This window comes from Trichosurus vulpecula, chromosome 7, assembly GCF_011100635.1.
Source record: "Trichosurus vulpecula isolate mTriVul1 chromosome 7, mTriVul1.pri, whole genome shotgun sequence".
NCBI classification, from domain to species: Eukaryota; Metazoa; Chordata; class Mammalia; order Diprotodontia; family Phalangeridae; genus Trichosurus; species Trichosurus vulpecula.
In genome coordinates, this window is record NC_050579.1 from 255241943 (window position 1) to 255262170 (window position 20228).

Below are 20228 nucleotides of genomic sequence, written 5' to 3' on the forward strand. Positions count from 1 at the left end.
CTGTGCACTGTATGCACACTGCTTACGAATACACAAAGCATGCTCTTTTTCAGTTCCCAGGCCAGTACTGAGATTGACTCCCTCTATGAAGGTATACTCTGTCACCTGTGCTTGCTTTGAAGAACTGAATCTGCACCTCTTCAGCAGTCAAAGACCATGAATTCTAGTTTGTAATACCAAACTAGAGTAGTCGCAGATTCGTGGGTGGTTCCACTCACATCCCCAAGATTCAGAAGCTTCTGTTCAGGGAGCTGAAACAGTCTTGATAAGGCTGTTATTTATGGTATTGCTATCCAGGCTGCCATCTTGTCTGGGAATACATCTGAGAAAGTTTAGGATTTGTTGCTACTGAATGTCACCCCTCTTTCCCTTGTTATTGAAGCTGTTGGTGGAGTTAGGACAGTTCTGATTAAAAGGAGTCCTAACAAACCTACTCAGCAGACTGACTTTTCCCACCTTTTTAGACAGCCGGCCTCCTTAGCTTGTTTAAGTTAGAGCGCAATGACAAAGGGTGACAACCTGCTTAGCAAGTTTGAGCTCACAGAAATTCCCCTTCATTCCAGGATGTTCCTTGTATTGAAGTAACATTTGAAATTGATGCAGATGGCATCCTTAGTATATTTATTATGGATAAATGAATAGGCAAGGAGAATAAGATCACAGTCACCAATGACAAAAGTTGCTTGAGCAATGGAGACGTTGAGTGTATGGTCCAGGAAGCTGAGGAATATGTGGCTGAAGGTAAGAAGCAGAGACACAAAGTCTCTTTCAAGAACTTACTTGAATCTTACAGTAGAAGAAGAGAAACTGTAAGGTACAATTGGTGATGAAGACAAACAGAAGGTCCTTGAGAAACCTAACAAAAAAATCAACTGAATGAATAACAACCAGACTGTTTGGAAGGAAGAATATTAGCAGCAGCTGAAAGAATGAGAGGTCATTACTAAGCTATATCAAAATGTAGAGGGCCTGCTGCCTGGTACATTCCCAGGTGATGGAGCAGCTGCATTTGGAGGTGCTTCTTCTGGATCCACTATTGAAGAGGTTGACTAACTGCACCAGAACAGAGCATTCAGCACAGCTTTACAAAAACTGAAAGACTCAAATTTATAGCCAAGGCGGTAGCAGTTTGATAGTAGCATTTAAGCTGCTCTGTAAATCTGGACATTTTGATATACTGAGGGAGAGAAGTGAGTAACATTGCGTTTTTTTCAGTATTGTAAACAAGTGGAAATGCAGTTCTTGTCCTGGGGAACAAAATCTATTTAAAATTGCCACCATTGAAAAAAAAAAAAGGATTCGATTTAGCCTAAACCCTTTTTAGAGATGAGGAAACTTAGGTCTGGGAGGTTAAGTGATTTTCCCAAAATCATACAGTGGAAGAGTTTGTCATCAACACTCAATTGGCTGTTGAGCTTTAATGATGACATTTAAATTTTCAGCCCTGAAACAAGTAAGCTTAATTGATTTGTTATTAAAAGAAAACTATGGCATCTCATAAGTTCTTTGGCCTCATCTATCTATATCTATATATCTATATCTATATCTATATCTATATCTATATCTCTGTCTATCTATAATCTATACATATATAGGTGAACCTCCAACTTGGAATAAACCTATTGAAGATGTTGTAATTTGCATCTTTTGCATTGATAAATTTTAGAATGCCTTGTAGTATGCTTTTGAGATTGGGCAAAAAAACCTCACAAACACATTATAGAAGTAGGGACAGATTTTGGTTGATGGCATTTCACAATTAGCCTTGCAAAGGAAATAATAGATTATAATTTTACAGAGTTGAATTATTTTGCCCATTTTTTTCCTTTCAGTATACCAGTAAGACATTAATACCTTATTAGGCAAAAAGTATCAGGATGATAGAGATGAATTGTTTTTGTGTGTATGTGTATATATGGTGTTTTTTTTTTTCCCTCTTACAGAATTGGCAGAATGACAGGAAGACTACCAAAAGAATTAGCAGATGATGTTGTTGGTTCAGTATTGGACTGCTTCAGGTATGTGAAAAACCAAAGTGAAACCATTTTCCCTTTCGAAATCATTTTTGTAATGTAATCGATTCTCTGCATTGTAGTATTTGGGCTCAATAACCCGGTGTACCTTTTTTTTTAAAAATAAAATTTTATTTTATATTCATGATGAGCTTCTCCTTGTTCTCTTCCCCCTCCCCCCATTGAAAAAGCAAGAAAGCAAAACCGTTGTTATAAACAGGTATAGTAAGCAAAGAGAATTCTTGCAGAAAACATGTCCACAAAAATACAGTTCTTTCTGCACTTTTAAGTCTATCATCTCTCTATCAGGATCTGGGTAATGTTTCATCTAGAATTTTGGTTGGTCATTGTATTGATCAGAATTCCTAAATCTCTCAAAGTTTCTTGTCTTTACAATATTATTGATATTGTATTACATTTTTCTCTTGATTCTACCACTTAATTCTGCATCAGTTCATACTAGTTTTTGCTGATTCTTCTGAAAACATTCCCTTCATCATATCTTATAGCACAATATTATTCCATCACTTCATATACCATAGCTTGTTCAGCCATTCCCCATTGATAAACACCTCCTCAGTTTCTGATTCATGGAAAAAATTACTATAAACGTTTTTATTTTATTTTTATTTTAATATGTACAATGTGGGTCATTTTGCTCATTCTTTGATCTCTTTAGGGGTATAGACCTAGTAGCAGAATTGCTGGATCAAAGAGTCTGCACAGTTTAATTGTTTTTGGCTATTTTGTATTGTCTTCATAATCTGACAGAGCCCAAATAGGTAGATTTTTAGATCATAGTATAAGCCCTATAATAATAACCTGCAATAACATGTTTATAGAATGCTTTAAGTTATGTTATAAGTAATATAAGATCACTATCCTCATTTTACAGATGGGGTCTATGAGTCAGAGAGGCTAAATCACATCTAGTAAGTGTCAGACTCCACTCTCTTGACTATAAGTCCATCATTCTCTCTTATACCATGATTCCTCACATAGAGTTTGTGGTTGACCAGTAGTAGTATAAAATAATTTAATATTTTTGTAATGTATTGCTTACACATGTTGACCCAGCAATGCCTTAAAAAAATCAAAGGAAGAAAAATTGAGTAGCAGATAGTGCTGCATTCTGAGTGTCTTCAAGGAGAAAATACTGATCAGGATAGGCTTTTCAACGCAAGGTATGCAGTGAGTCCAGTTCAGTAGACATTTATTAAGTGCCTCCTATTTTATTTGCAGAGCATTGTTAATGTGCTAGTCTTACCCTTTCTGAAATTGTGGTTCAAATCCCTTTAAGTTCATGTGAACTTAAGTTCAGTGAATTGATGTGTGGTAGTTTTTAGGTAACTTTGGAGCATTTACAGAGATTTCTGTAGGTTTATGAGATCAATTGTGGTATAGAAGAGAAACTTAGAGAACATTGTTCTAAATATTGGCATATTTAAAAAAAACCTCAATCTTGTTATAGTTTTTTTTTGGGGGGGGGAGGGAGATAGTGGGTGACTTTTTTTTTTTACATAACTAAAAGGTTTTTTTTTCTGAATAAAATATCTTTTAGGGTTGTAGTAGCGGACAAAGTTGAGTACCAGCTGTCCCAGCTTCTAACAAAAGCCTTCATTTTTAGTTTGTTCTACTTCTAGAATTATCGTAGTCAATGGTCACGACAATCTTATGGAAAACTGTTTTGTTACGTGTTAAGATGCCTGAATGTTTGTTAGTCACAAAGGACAATTCTGCGATGGCAGTGAGGCAGAGCAGCGCGTTCTTCCCTAAACGTTTTCCATCTTGCACTTAGCCTCGAGGGCGCGTCCGCTGGCAGTTAACGATGTGGCAAATACTGGCTGTCCTTCTTAGGACAACGCTAACCACGGTAGATATATCCTGTTACACAAAATACTGCAGTGCGTTCGTGAAGCACAAACTGTGTTGGGGGGAATTGTCTTAGATTTCATTGGGAAACGATGTAGAGAAGAATTGAATGTATCTTAGAAGGAACAAATTTGTGGTTCCTTTTTTGTATGAAAATAATACTGTTTTATCAGTTGTTGCTATTCTTCAGTTGTGTCTGACTCTTTGTGACTCCATGGACCGTAGCATGCCGGGCCCTTCTGTCTATCTTTCAAAGTCTGTCCAAGTTCATGTTCCATAATGTTTCCATCATATTATCATCCTCTTCTCCTTCTGCCTCTCCTCTCTCCCAGCGTGAGGGTCTCTTCAGATGAGTCCTATCTTCTCATTATGTGGCCAATGTATTTAAGCTTCAGCTTTAGTATTTGACCTTCTAGTGAATAGCCTGAATTAATTTCTTTAAGTATTGACTGATTTGACCTCCTTGCTGTCCAAGGGACTCTCAAAAGTCTTCTCCAGCACCGCAGTTTAAAAGCGTTGATTCTGTGGTGCTCAGTTTTCCTTATAGTCCAACTCTCACAGCCGTGCATTGCTACTGGAAAAACCATAGCTTTGATCATGTGGACCTTTGTTGGCAAGGTGATGACTCTACTTTTTAGTTTTCTTCCAAGGAGCAGTTGTCTTTTAATTTCATGGCTGCAGTCTCCATTTGCAATGAGCTTTAAGTCCAAGAATATAAAATCTGATTCTATTTCTATTTCTTCTCTATTTGCCAAGAAGTAATGGGACCAGTTGCCAGGATTTTAGCTTTTTCTATGTAAAACTTCAAGCCGGTTTTTATACCTTTATAGTTCTTTCATCCTCATCAAGAAGCTTTTTAACTCCTGCTCCCTTTCTGCCATCAGAGTGGTATCATCTACATATCTGAGATTGTTGACATTTCTCCCAGCAACCTTAAATCCAGCTTTTACTTCATCTAGACTGGCATTTTTTATGATATACTCTCCATATAAGTTAAATAAATAAGGAGGGGTGTGACACTATACAGCCTTGTCATACACTTTTCCAATCTTTTGCGGGCGGGAGCAGGGCAATTGGCATTAAATGACTTGCCCAAGGTCACACAGCTAGTACATGTGTCAAGTATATGAAGCCAGATTTGAACTCAGGTCCTCCTGACTTCAGGGCTGGTGCCCTGCTCACTGTGCCACCTAGCTGCCCCAGCCCTTTTCCAATCTTAAACCAATTGATTAGTCCATATTTGGTTCTAACTATTGCTTCTTGGCCCACATAATAGGCTCCTCAGGAGACAAGGATATCATTAAGGCAGAATTCATGACTTCGAAGAAGATCATGAACATGCCTGAATGGTTCAGAATCACAGGATATAAGGAATTCTCTAAGTAGAAGGCAGAGGACTCAAAGCATTTATTCAAGCTCCAAAGTAGCAGACCCAAGGACCAATGCCCCCGGTTCAATATTGTGGCCAAAACCTTCCAGATTCAGTAAGCCCACCTCACAATAGTAACCACGAGGTTACAGAAAAATATTATGGCAGTAAGCCAAACCATACTTGTGCTTCCCCCCAATGCTAGGACCCTCCTGTAAGAAGATCACTCACAGGTCCCAAGCCCCGGCTCAGGACTCTCCAGTCTGTGTGCCCCCGAAGCTGGTTCTTGGCTCTCTGTCCCGCTCTCAATAGCTACTGCTGCTTTAGCTTCTTCTGCGCCTCAGCTTCTGCTCCTCCAGCTTCTAGTGCTCTGGCTTCTGCTGGCTGTGCTTCTGCTGCTCCTCCTTCTCCTGCTTCCACCACATCTGTCTCTCCAAGCTCTGTTCTTTCTTTTTATACAGTCCTTAGATGTCATCTGACCACTAGAACATCATCTGATCAACCAGAACTTAGGCACATACTATTGGCTGTGGTCTTAGCAACTCCTCTTAGGGCCCTTGGGGACTTCATGCCCACACTGGCTTAGCACCTAGTATTTAGGGGTTTGGGACCTACTTAGGAGCAAAGATCTAATCAGACGTCTCTTCATTGGCCCCATCTGGAGCCACACTTGAATCCTATTCAAATGGGGTGAGGTGTGGGGCGGGAATCTTCTTACTTACTGATTGCCTTTACAACAAGTAAGGAAGATCTGGTACTTCCGTCTCTTTGAAGACTTGCCACATTTTGTTGTGATCCATATAGTCAGAGGCTGTAGTATACTCAATGAAGCAGAAGTAGATGGTTTTCTGGCTGTCCCTTGCTTTCTCCTTAATCCAGCAATTGTTGGCAATTTGGTCTCTGGTTCCTCTGTCTCTTCAAAAACCAGTCTCCTGTTCTGGTAATTCTTGGTTCACATATTACTGAAGCCTAGCTTGCAGAATCTTCAGCATAACCTTGCTAGCATGAGAAATGAGTGCAATTGTTTGGTAATTTGAACATTCCTTGGCATTGCCCTTCTTTAGGATTGGGGCATAAACTAATCTTTTCCAATTCTGTGGCTACTGTTGTGTTTTTGAATTTGGTGATGTATTGAGTATAGAATTTTGACAGCATCGTCTGTTACGGTTTTTTAAAATTTTTTTTATTTTATAAATTTATTTTTTTATTTTTAGTTTACAACATTCAGTTCTACAAGTTTTGGTGTTTGAAATTTTCTCTCCTTCCCCCTACCCCCCAAGACATGTAGTCCAATGTAGGGTCTACATATACCTTCACGTTAAACTTATTTACATAGTAGTTCAGTTGTAAGGAAGAATTATAACCAATGGAATAAATCATGAGAAAGAAGAAACAAAACCAAAAAAGAAGGAAGAAAAAGAGAGCAAAAAAGTTTGCCTCAATCTACATTCAGACTCCATAATCCTTTCTCTGGATGTGCGTAGCTTTTTCTATCATGAGTCTTTTGGAGCTGTCTTTGAACGTTGATGAGAGCAGTCAAGTCTATCACAGTTACTCCTTACAGATACTGTGTGTCTGTAATCGTGTATAATGATCTCCTGGTTCAGCTCCCCTCACTCACCATCAGTTCATATAAGTCATTCCAGATTATAATGAAGTCTGTCTGCTCCACATTTCTTATACCACAATAATATTCCATTACATTCATATACCACAATTTTAGCCATTCCCCAATTGATGGGCATCCCCTTGATCATTACTACCAGAAAAAAAGATCTGCTATAAATATTTTTGTACATACAGGATCCTGTCCCACTTTTATGATCTTTTTGCGATATACCCCTAGAAGTGGTATTGCTAGGTTAAAGGGTAGGCACATTTTTATAATCCTTTGGGCATAGTTCCAAATTGCTCTCCAGAATGGCTAGATAAGTTCACAACTCCACCAACAATGTATTAATGTTCCAATTTTCCCACATCCTCTCCAGCATTTATCATATTCCTGCTTTGTCATGTTAGCCAATCTGACAGGAGAGATGTGGTACCTAAGAGTTGTTTTGACTTGTGTTTCTCTGATCAATAGTGATTTAGACCATTTTTTCATGTGACTAGATATTTTTAATTTCTTCCTCTGAAAACTGCCTTTTCATATCCTTTGACCATTTCTCATTGACTACTGCATCTTGTGTACCTAGCCTATTCCACTGGTCCACCACTCTGTTTCTTAGCCAGTACCAAGTAGTTTTGATGACTGCTGCTTTATAGTACAGTTTAATATCTGGTATGGCTAGGCCACCTTCCCAAGCATTGCTTTTCATTAATTCCCTTGCTATTCTGGATCTTTTGTTCTTTCAGGTAAATTTTATTATTATTTTATCCAGCTCCGTAAAATAATTTTTTGGTAGTTCAATTGGTATGGCACTGAATAAGTAAATTAATTTAGGTAAAATTGTCATTTTTATTATATTAGCTTGGCCTAACCATGAGCAACTGTAGTTTTTCCATTTATTTAGGTCCGACTTTGTGTGAAAAGTATTTTGTCATTATGTTCATATAGGCCCTGGGTTTGTCTTGGCAGGTATACTCCCACATAGTTTATACTGTCCACAGTAACTTTAAATGAAATTTCTCTTTCTATCTCTTGCTGTTGGGCTTTGTTAGTAATATATAGGAATGCCTAGGATTTATGTGGGTTTATTTTATATTCTGCAACTTTGCTAAAATTATTTGTTATTTCAAGTAGTTTTTTACTTGATTCTCTAGGATTCTCTAAGTAAATCATCATATTGTGTGCCAAGAGTGATAATTTAGTTTCTTCTTTGCTTATTCTAATTCCTTCAATTTATTTTTCTTCTCTTATTGCTAAAGCTAACATTTCCAGTACCAAATTAAATAATAGGGGTGATAATGGACCTCCTTGTTTCACCTCTGATCTTATTGGGAATGCATTTAGCTTATCCCCATTGCATATAATGCTTGCTGATAGTTTTAGGTAGATGCTATTTATAATTTTAAGGGTGATTCCATTTATTCCTATGTTTTCTAGTGTTTTTAATAGGAATGAGTGTTGTATTTTGTCAAAAGCTTTTTCTGTATCTATTGAAATAATCGTATGGTTTCTGCTAGTTTTGTTGTTGATATGATCAATTATGCTGATAGTTTTCCTAATATTGAACCAGTCTTGTATTCCTAGAATAAATCATACCTGGTCATAGTATATTATTTTTGTGATAAGTTGCTGCAATCTTTTTGCTAATATTTTAGTTAAAATTTTTGCTTCTATATTCATTAGGGAAATTGGTCTATAATTTTTTTTCTTTGTTTTGACTCTTCCTAAGTTTAAGTATTAGTACCATATTTGTGTCATAAAAAGAATTTTGTAGGACTCCTTCTTTGCCTATTTTCCCACATAGTCTATAAAGTATGGGAATTAATTGTTCTTTAAATGTTTGATAGAATTCATATGTAAAACCATGTATTCCTGGAGATTTTTTCCTTAGGGAGTTCATTGATGGCTTGCTCAATTTCTTTTTCTGAGATGGGATTATTTAGGTATTTTACTTCCTCTTCTGTTAACCTAGACACTTTATATTTTTGTAAATATTCATCCATTTCCCTCAGGTTGTCACATTTATGGACATACAGTTGAGCAAAATAATTCCTAATTGTTGTTTTACTTTTCTTTTCATTGGAGGTGAATTCACCCTTTTCATTTTTGATACTAGTAATTTGGTTTTCTTCTTTCTTTTTTTAAAATCAAATTGACCAAAGGTTTGTCAATTTTATTGTTTTTTTTTCCCACAAAACCAGCTCTTAGTTTTATTTATTAGTTCAATAGTTTTCTTGATTTCAATTTTATTAATCTCTCCTTTGGTTTTCAGTATTTCTAATTTGGTATTTAATTGAGGATCTTCAATTTGTTCTTTTTCTAGCTTTTTGAGTTGCATGCCTAATTCATTGATCTCCTTTTTCTCTATTTTATTGCTGTAAGCATTTAGAGACATAAAACTTCCTCTAAGAACTGCTTTTGCTGCATTCCCTAAGTTTTGGTATGTTGTCTCATCATTGGCATTCTCTTTGATGAAGTTATTGTCTCTAAGATTTGTTGTTTGACTCACTCATTCTTTAGGATTAGATTATTTAGTTTCCAATTTTTAGTTTATCTTTCCATGGTCCTTTATTACAAATAAGTTTAATTGCATCGTGATCTGAAAAGGATGCATTGAGTATTTCTGCCTTTCTGCACTGGATTGTGAGGTTTTTATGCCCTAGTGCATGGTTGATTTTTGAGTATATGCCATGTACCGCTGCAAAAAGGGTATATTCCTTTTTATCCCCATTCAGTTTTCTCCAGAGATCTATCATATCTACCTTTTCTAAAATTCTATTCACCTCCTTAACTTCTTTCTTGTTTATTTTGAGGTTAGATTTATCAAGTTCAGAGAAGGGAAGGTTGAGGTCCCCTACTAGTATAGTTTTGCTCTCTATTTCTTCTGGTAACTCCCTTAACTTCTCCTCTAAGAATTTGTATGCTATACCACTTGGTGCATATCTGTTAAGTAATAATATTGCTTCATTGTCGATGGGGCCTTTTAGCAAGATATAGTGTCCTTTGTCTTTTTTAATTAGATATATCTTTACTTTTGCTTTGTCTGAGATTACGATTGCTATCCCTTCTTTTTTTAACTTCAGCTGAAGCATAATATGTTCTATTCCAGTCTTTTACCTTTACCCTGTGTGTATCCTCCTGTTTCAGATGTGTTTCTTGTAAACAACATATTGTAGAATTATTTTTAATCCATTCTGCCATCAGCCTCCGTTTTATGGGAGAGTTCATCCCATTCACATTCACAGTTATGATTACTATCTGTGTCTTTTTCTCCATCCTGTTTCCCCCTGTTTGTGCTTTTATTTCTCTCTTCTCCCTTCCACTCCTCGAAAGAGTTTTGTTTTTGACCACTGTCTTCCTCAGTTTTCCATCCCTAATGACACCCCTCCTTTATTCTATCCTTTGCCCCTTGCTCCTTCTTGTCTACCTTCTCTCCCTCCTTCTCTTTTCTTTCCCCTTCCCCCTCCTACTACCTGTAGGACAAATTTGATTTCTATATTTATCAGAGTATGTTATTCCTTCCTTGAGCCAAATCCGATGAGAGTAAAGCTCAAACGCTGCTTTTCTCCATCCCTTCTTTCTCTCCATGTTTTTGTGCCTCTTCATGTGACATAATTTACCTTCTTCTACCTCCTCCTTACCTCTTCTCCTAGACCAATCCCTTTCCACCCCTTAATTATGTTTTTTTCATCACATCAGTTACTTTACACTGACATCCTCAGTCTATTTAATTGTCTCAGTCTTTTAATTGTCATAATAACTGTACCATTCTCAAGATTGAATTGGTATTTTGATCTCCCTTGTCTTCATAACAGGAATTAATAGTCTTTTGGTTTTCTGGTCTGTTTTTTCATGGTGTTTGTTTTTTTCTTGCCTTCTAAAGTGGATCTCTGCTTCTGGTGCTCAGGCGGCACTGTCCCAATCTTCTTGTGCTCAGAACTGTGGGCCTGTGCACTGGCTTTGTGTGCTGTGGCCTCTTTTTTCTTGAGGTGTTGGGGAGGGGTTACAGAATTTGTGAGAAAGCTCTAGTAGGTCCATCCTTTCACAGAGCCATCTTGACTCCGCTCCTTTTAGGGTTTTAAATAGCTTAACTGGAATTCCATCACCTCCACTAACCTCATTGTTAGCAATGCTACTTAAGGCCCACTTGACTTCATTCTCAGGATATTTTGTTCTAGGTCAGTAACCACATCATTGTGGTGTCGATTTTAAGATCTTTCTTGTATAGTTTTTTTTGTGTAGTCTTGCCACCTCTTCTTTATCTGTTCTGCTTCTGTTAAATATCTACTATTTTTGTCTTTTATCACACCCATTGTTTCATGAAACTTTCCTTTGATGTCTCTGATTTTTTTTGAAGAGATCTCTTGTCTCTTACATTCTATTTCTTTGCATTACTTATTTAAGAAAACCTTATTTTCTTATCTTGCTCTTCTGTGGAATTCTGTATTCAGGTGGGCATATCTTTCCTTTTCTTCTTTACCTTTCACTTTCCTTCTTTCCTCAGCTATTTGTAAAGCCTCATCATACAGCCATTTTGCTTTCTTGCTCTTGTTTTCCTTTGGAATGCTTTTTGTTTCTGCTTCCTGTACATTGTGAAACTCTGCGTATAGTTCCTCAGGCACTCTATCTACTAGATCTAATCCCTTCAATCTATTCATCATCTCTACTTCATATAAATAAGGGCTGTTATTTGGGTCATACCTATATGGCCTGATGGTTTTCCCTAATTTCTTTAATTTAAGTCTGAATTTTGCAATAGGAAGCTCATGGTCTGATTCGCAGTCAGCTCCAGGTCTTGTTTTAACTGACTGTATAGAGCTAATCAGTCAGATTTCTATATTGATCATCTGGTGATGACCATGTGTAGAGTTGCCTTTTGGGTTGTTTCAAAAGAGTATTTGTTATGGCTAATGAGGTATCTTGACAAAAGTCTATTAGTCTCTATCCTGCTTCGTTTTGTATGCCAAGGCCAAGCTTGCTTATTATTCCAGTTATCTTTGTTTTTTACTTTAGGACATCAGTCCATATGATGAATGTGACATCTTTTTTGGTTTTATTTCTAGAAGCTATTGTAGGTCTTTATAGAAATGATCAACTTTGTTGTGGATTCAAACAAATATCATTCAGACTTTTTTGAGGTTATACTCCAGTACTGCTTTTCTCACCCTTTTATTGACTGTGTGGGCTACTCCATTTCTTCTAAGGGATTCTTGCCTACAGTAGTACATGCGGTGACCATCTGAATTAAATTTACCCATTCCTGTCCATTTAACTTCACTGACACCCAAGACATTCCTGTTTACCTTGGTTCATAGGTCTTACATTTCAAGTTCCTATGCAATATTGATCTTCATAGTATTGGACTAACCTTTTGTCATCAGGCACATTTGTCCCTGAGCTTCCTTTTGGCTTTGGTCCAGCCACTTTGTTAGTACTGGAGTTACTTGTAGTTGTCTTCTGCTCTTCCCCAGTAGCATACTGATAGCCTCTGACCTGAGGGACTCGTCTTCCCATCATCTCTTTTCTCATTTCAGTACTGTCCATTGGGTTTTCTTGGTAGAGATTCTGCAGTGGTTTGCCATTTCTTTCTTCAGTAGGCCATACGTTTTCTAGTAGTAATGAAGAAAAGTTTTGATTGATTTGTCCATATTTTTTCTTTCAAGGCTCTCTCACTTTTGGGCTATGTTTTTCTAGACTACTTGTCAGGGTTGACTATTGTAGTAGGCTTAGCCTTCTCAGGCTAGTTTGATAACTCAGTTTTGAGACTGAAATGAAGTGAGACATTTGTAGACAGTTAACACTCATTTAGCCATAGCAAGGGAAAGATATTGTGAAGATTGATTCATCTGGACACAAATTCCTCATGTAAATTTCTGGTCACATTGGTCAGAAGAGTAAGGTAAGGCTTAGCTGACCACTCATGCCTTGGTTTTTCTATTTAGGGCATGAGGAAAATAGGTCAATGGCAAAGCTCTAATTTGACCTGAGCTAATTAAATTTTGAGAACTTTTACAGACAAAGTAGGCTTAGAATATTGCTCCCTCCACAGGAATAGATTATCTGCCTCTGCAGCTTAGCAAAACTAATTGCTTAATCTGAATGAATAAGTGGAGGATTTATTAATCACGTCAGTAAGTAGTAAGTCATTTATAAAGTGCCTGCTATGTGTCCAGCAGTGTGCTAAGTGTTGGGGATGGAAAGAAAGGCAAAAGATAATTCATACTTTTTAGGTGCTCACAGTTGAATGCAGGATAGAACAAGAAAACAAATATGTTCAGTCATGCTACATACAGGATAGATAGGAAATGATTCATGGAGGGAAAGTACTAGAATTAAGAGAGATTGAAAAAGTTTCCAGTAGAGGTTTGGATTTCAGCTGGGAAGTTCAAAAGAGAAGATGAAGGGGGAGAGTGTTTCATGCATGGAAGATAGCCAGTAAAAATACACAGAGCCAAGAGATGGAGTGTCTTGTTCATGAAACAGTCAGGATGTCAGTGTCACTGTATTGAAGAGTACTTTTGAGGTATAAGGTATAAGAAGATTGCAAAGAAGAGGGTAGGGTTAGAACTTTGAATGCCAAACTGAGAATTTTATTCTTGGTGCTAGAAGTGATAGGAAGCCAGTGGAGTTTATTGAGTATGAGGGTGACAATGTTGGACCTTGTTTTAACAATCCGGCTAGCAGCTTCTGAGGGGGTGTAAAATCTGCCCACAGCCAGCACCCAGAAAGCTGCCGGCACACCGGGAAAGCACAGGTTCTTTTGATCTGCTTAACCAAGGAAAGTAAGGTGAAGGGGTTGACAAGCTTACTTTAATCCAGCATACAGACAGCATTCAGTTAGTTCAGGGGAGCATACAGACAGCATTCAGTTAGTTCAGGGGAAAATAGCCAGCACCCTGAACTTCAGAACAAAATACAAACAAATTACAAATATCAACAGACAGACCCAATCAATTCATAGTTACCAACATCTAGGTTCAGCCCGAGAGCTCAGAATAAGGGCTGGCCCAGAGTCACGCTCTGCTGCTCCAACCGAAAAGGGATCTTCAAGCTGTCTTCTTTCCTCTTATAGAGTTTTCGACATCATCAAGCGTCACCTGAATGACCAGAGCCGATTGGTTCTTGAGTTAGCCCCTCCCCCAGGACCCTGGGAGGTTCACATCCACGTAGACTAGGTTAACACCCAATAGGGCATGGCTCTGGAGTTAACACTTCCCCTTAGCCAGCCCCATGAATCGTCACAAAGAGGCGGACCTAAACATACGGGGTCTAAAAGCCTTTGCTGTCCCAGACATGTAAACTAGGCCCTCCCTGGAGTTAGCACCAAGGTTCCACACCTAACAGGGCTCTGGGCCTGGGGCCCAGCACCCAGCAAGGCTCAATGAGAGACTCAACTGAGTCACTCAAAGAAAACAACGGACATTCTGCTTACAGACCTATGATATAGGAAAACCACTGTCATCAAAATGTGGTATATTCATAATCGAACATAGTTCTTTAGATGTGGTCTGACTGTGGTAGACAGCAGGATTATTACCTCCTTTTTTCTGAATACTGTGCCTCCCAGTACAACCCAGTACAACTGCTTTAACTTTTTTTGGCTTCTCTTTTTGACTGTTGATTTACTGAACTTGCTGCAGAAACTCCCAGATTTCCAGACTATCTGTTATCTAGCAATGAATCCTCCACCTTGTATTTACAAAGTTGATTTTTTGAACCTAAAAGTAAGACTTTACATTTATCCCTATTAAAATTCATCTTATTAGATATAGCTCATAGATACGGTTTTGCCTTTTGAGATATGTTTACATCCTACTTTGCCATACAGTTTTTTATATATCTTTCTTAGTTTCATGTTTGGTAAATTTGATAAGCATGGCATCTATAACTTTATCTAGATTATTTTAAAAATGTAAAATAGTATAAGGTCAAGGATAGATTATTCCTTCGGGCACTCCACTAGAAATCTTCCAAGTTCTCATAAGGCCTGTTTGTCCAACCAGTTCCAAGTTTACCTAACTATACCATGTTTTAGCTCATACCTTGGAATGATATGAGCAGAGATAGTACAAGATGCTTTGCTGAAATCTCCCTCCTTAGCTTCATGAGCTTTTGGTTTAGTACACCATGATTTTGTCAAAGTGAAGGAAACTCCCGGTGTGGGAATTACATCCACCAATGCAGATCGCCCCTCTGTTTCTTAGTAGGTTGCCTTAGGTATATAGGTAGGTATATAGGTAGGAGTTGCCTAAGGTATATAGAGGTTAAGTGACTTGCTCAAGGGCACACAACCAGAAAATGTCAAGAGTTGGGATGTGAACTTAAAAGACTGCCTCTATTATCTGTTTAGTAACTCCATCAAAAAAGTAAATGAAGTTTTTCTCTTGGTAAAGCCATTTACTTTTTGTGATCACTGCTCCTGTTTCTGGATGTTTATATTCACTAACTATACCCTTAATAAATTCTAGAATTTGTTTTTTGCTGCCCAGTAGGTGTGTATTCCCACCCTTAAAAATATATATACACATACACACACAAACACAAACATATACACACTTAGCATATACCATTGTCTAAAGGATTTCAGGACATTTGCTATTTTTCACATCCAGCAGACAAACTTCTTCATGTCATATATAGGATATGATATATGTTTACCATTTAATTTTAGATTATTTTTGTGCTTCATACGACCACAGTAACAAGTGAAAGCCAAGGGACAGTCTAACTTATTGGAGGAAGATTCCTATCATTAGTACAGCCCTAGAAGTGGTATTGCATGGTATGCACATTTTTATAGCCCTTTGGGCATAGTTCCAAATTGCTCTCCAGAATGGTTGGATCAGTTCACAGCAGCACCAACAATGCATCAGTGTTCAAATTTTCTCACATCTTCTCCAGCATTTATAATTTCCTTGTTTTGTCATGTTAGCCAATCCTCCAGTGTGATGTGTTAGTTATTTTGATTTGCATTTATCTAATCAATAGTGATTTAGAGCATTTTTTAAAGATATATATTGTTTATTCTATTTTTAGTTTACAACATTCAGTTCCACAAGTTTTTCAGTTCCAAATTTTCTCACCCCCCCTTCTCCCTCCCCCACTTCAAGATGGCATGTGATCTTAGAAAGTCTAGTAAATTTTTTAAATGAAAAAGCCCTTTATCCTCCAAAAGGAATAATATACAACAATAACAATAAAAAAAACCCAAATGGGTTTTAACTAATAATTAGCTTCTGCGAATCAAAAACGCCTAATGTTAAACTCCTGTTGCTCTATTTGTTGTTAGTTTTCAGGAAACTGACAATGCGTGGCATGGCGGATGTCTGGCTTTAGCAGAATTAGGCAGAAGAGGATTGTTGCTACCTTCTCGACTTACAGATGGTAAGTAGTGAAAGCTTATTAACATCATTTGGCATTCCAATCTGTCTTTTCTTTTAATCTGCTTACTGTTATAAATTTGCCTATTTCTAATCTCTATTGTGATTTCAAACCTTGATTGGGTTTCATTAATGTGGTAACATATGGATATATCAGATGATGTTTTTTTGAAATGTGAAGTCTGTCTCTTAATCAGCTTTTTAATTTGAAGGAAAACTATTTTATCAAAGTTGTCCTGGATGGAGAGGTTTCAGGAATAGTTAATAGTTTTGTCAGTGCTTCTTGATTTTTATAGCACAGACATTTGCCAATGTAGTCCTTCCTCTTGAACCCTCCCTTTCTTTTTTTTTTCTTTTCTTTTAAATTAGTTTATTTTTAGTTTACAACATTCAGTTCCACAAGCTTTTGAGTTCCAAATTTTCTTCCCCACCCATATCACAAAGAGGGCCTGCAATCTGATAAAGCCTCTACAAAAACATTCACATTAAACATTTTCACATTAATCATGTTGCAAAAAGAAGAATTATAATGAATGGAATGAACCATGAGAAAGAAGAAAGAAAATAAAAAAGAGAGAGTAAATAGTTTGTTTCAATTTGCATTTAGACTCCGTAATTCTTTCTTTGGATATGGATAGCATTTTCCATCATGAGTCTTTTGGAGTTATCTTAGAACTTTGCATTGTTGAGAACAACCAAGCCTATCAAAGTTAGTCATCATACAGTGTATCTGTAACTGTCTATAATGTTCTCCTGGTTCTGCTTCCCTTACTCAGCATTAGTTCATGTAAGTTTTTCCAGGATTTTCAGATATCCATCTGCTCATTTCTTACAGCACAATAGTATTACATTACACTCATATACCACAACTTGTTCAGCTGTTCCCCAGTTGATGGGCATCCCCTCAATTTCCAATTTTTTGCCACCACAACCAGAGCTGCTATAAATATTTTTGTACACGTGGGTCTTTTTTCCATTTGTATGGTCTCTTTGGGATACAGTCCTAGAAGTGGTATTGCATGGTATGCACATATTTATAGCCCTTTGGGCATAGTTCCAAATTGCTCTCCAGAATGGTTGGATCAGTTCACAACAGCAGCAACAATGCATCAGTGTTCAAATTTTCTCACATCTTCTCCAGCATTTATAATTTCCTTGTTTTGTCATATTAGCCAATCCTCGAGTGTTATGTGTTAGTTATTTTGATTTGCATTTGTCTAATCAATAGTGATTTGGAGCATTTTTTAAAGATATATATTGTTTATTTTATTTTTTGTTTACAACATTCAGTTCACAAGTTTTTGAGTTCCAAATTTTCTCACCCCCCCCTTCGCCCTCCCCCACTTCAAGATGGCATGTGATCTGATACAGGTTCTACACATACCTTCACATTAAACTTATTTTCCCAATAATCAAGTTGTAAAGAAGAATTATATAATCATGAATCATGATTCATGAAATGAATCATGAGAAAGATAAAACAAAACCAAAAATAAAATAAAAAGAGGGAGCAAATAGTATGCTTAAGTCTGCATTCAGACTCTATAATTCTTTCTCTGGATGTGGATAGTCTTTTCCATCATGAGTCTTTTGGAGCTGTCTTAGTACCTTGCATTGTTGAGAACAGCCAAGTCTATCAAAGTTAGTCATCACAGAAGCAATGTGTCTGTGGTTGTGTACAATGTTGTCCTGGTTCTGCTCCCTTTACTCATCATGAGATCATATAAGTTTCTCCAGGTTCTTATGAAGTCCATCTGCTTCTCATTTCTTATAGCACATTAGTATTCCATTACATTCATATACCACAGTTTGTTTAGCCATTCCCCAATTGATGGGCATCCCCTTTATTTCTAATTCTTTGCCACCACAAAAAGGGCTGCTATAAATATTTTTGTACATATGGGTTCTTTTCCCCCTTGTACAATCTGTTTGGTATGTAGCTTTAGAAGTAGTATTGCTGCGTCAACGAAAGGTTATGCACACTTTTAAAGCCCTTTGGTCATAGTTCCAAGTTGCTCTCCAGAATGGTTGGATCAGTTTGCAACTCCACCAATATGGCAGTAATGTTCCAATTTTCCCACATCTTCTTCTGCACTTTTCATTTTCCTGTTTTGTCATGTTAGCCAATCTGACAGGAGAGGTGTGGTACCTAAGAGTTCTTTTGATTTGCATTTCTCTAATCAATAGAGATTTAGAGAATTTTTAAATATGACTATAGATCTTTAATTTCTTCCTCTGAAAATTGCTTGTTCATATTCTTTGACCATTTCTCAATTGGGGAATGACTTGTATTCTTATAAATTTGACTCAGTTCTCTATGTATTTTAGAAATGAGGCCTTTATCAGAGATAGTGGTTGTAAAAATTCTTTCCCAGTTTTTGCTTTGCTCCTAATATTGGTTGCATTTGCTTTGTTTGTACAAAAACTTTTCAATTTAATGTAATTAAAATTATCTGTTTTGCATTTGTAATGTTCTCTATCTCTTGTTTGGTCATAAATTCTTCCATTCTACAGAAATCTCAGAGGTAAACTATTCTTTACTCTCCCAGATTGCTTATAGGATCAGTCTTTATATCCAAATTGTGAACCTATTTTGACTTTATTTTGGCCTGTGATGTGAGATATTGGTCTCTGCCCATTTTCTGCCATGCTATTTTCCAATTTTCCCAACAACTTTTGTCAAATAGTGAGTTTTTATCTCAGAAGCTAGAGTCTTTGGGTTTATCAAACAGTAGATTACTATACTGCTTGACTACTGTGTTTCTTTACCTAACCTTTTCCACTGATCCACCTTTAGCAAGTCGTTGACTTGTTGTTCATGGTTTTCTTGCATCACCCTCATTTCTCTTCCCAATTTTTCCTCTACTTCTCTTACTTGCTTTTCCAAATCCTTTTTGAGCTCTTCCATGGCCTGAGCCTAATTCATATTTTTCTTGGAGACTTTTGATGTAGGCTCTAACTTTGTTGACTTCTTCTGGCTGTATGTTTTGATCTTCTTTGTCACCAGAAAAGGAACCTAGAGTTTGAGTTTGAGTCTGAGTTTTTTTTTTTCCGAGTTTGTTTTCGCTGCCTGTTCATGTTCCCAGCCAACTACTTGACCCTTGAGCTTTTTGTCAGTGAATGACTGCTTGTAGAGTAGAGAGTACTTTGTCCCAAGCTTTAGGGTCCAAGCACAGATGTTTTCAGAGCTACTTCTACTCCACCGTCACCCTAGGCTCTGTCCCAGCAGTGCTCCTCCTCCCCCAAGAACCACCAACCAGGACCACTAAGCAGGGCACAAGAAGAGAAACTGCTTTTGTGCCCACAAAGTGCTCCTTGTACTCCTGCTCTGATCTGCTGGTAGATTCCTCCTCCTCCTGTGTGAGCCAGGGACTCAGGAAGCAGCTGATGCTGGTGCTCTGGAAGCAGCCTCCGGCGCTCCCTGCTGCTGCTACCACCAGCGTTGCACCACTTCCTACATCCCCCAGAGCTGGAGGCTGGACCCCTCTGAACTCGATTCCACAGTTTCCCCCTAACCTGCTCTTTGGCGTTTGTGGGTTGAGAAGTCTGGTAACTGCCACAGCCCACTGTTTCATGGCCCCAAGGCCTGTTCTGGCTGGCTGACTCAGGGTCTGGTCTGTCTTGGCGTGGCCCATGCTGGGCTGCCCTCTGTTCTCAGCACGGTGCGATAGGCCCTTCCCGGCAACCATCTAGGCTTTCCTGGGTTGGAGACCTGTTTCCCTCTGCTGTTTTGTGGGTTCTGCAGCTCTAGAATTTGTTCAGAGCCATTTTTTACAGGTGTTTGGAGGGATTTGGGGGAGAGCTTAAGCAAGTCCCTGCTTTTCACTCACCATCTTGGCCCTGCCCTCCTCTCTTCATTCTTGTATCTCAAATCTTCTATTAAGTTCAGGTCCTTTTTTTTTTCTTTTTTTCCAAAATCCTGAAAGTCTGACAATTCATTAAAAGCCCATTTTTTTTTCTCATTCAGAATTATATTTAGCTTTGCT

General features: G+C 37.7%; 1 protein-coding gene across 1 annotated transcript in view; it reads left to right on the forward strand.

The window, feature by feature from the left end:
- TBCD (tubulin folding cofactor D) overlaps positions 1 to 20228 on the forward strand; it is a 497899-nt gene that overhangs the window by 116140 nt on the left and 361531 nt on the right. The window contains exons 13-14 of the mRNA XM_036767571.1: positions 1944 to 2018; positions 16152 to 16246. Coding sequence (XP_036623466.1) covers positions 1944 to 2018; positions 16152 to 16246 — 170 coding nt within the window. The remainder of the gene's footprint in view (positions 1 to 1943; positions 2019 to 16151; positions 16247 to 20228) is intronic.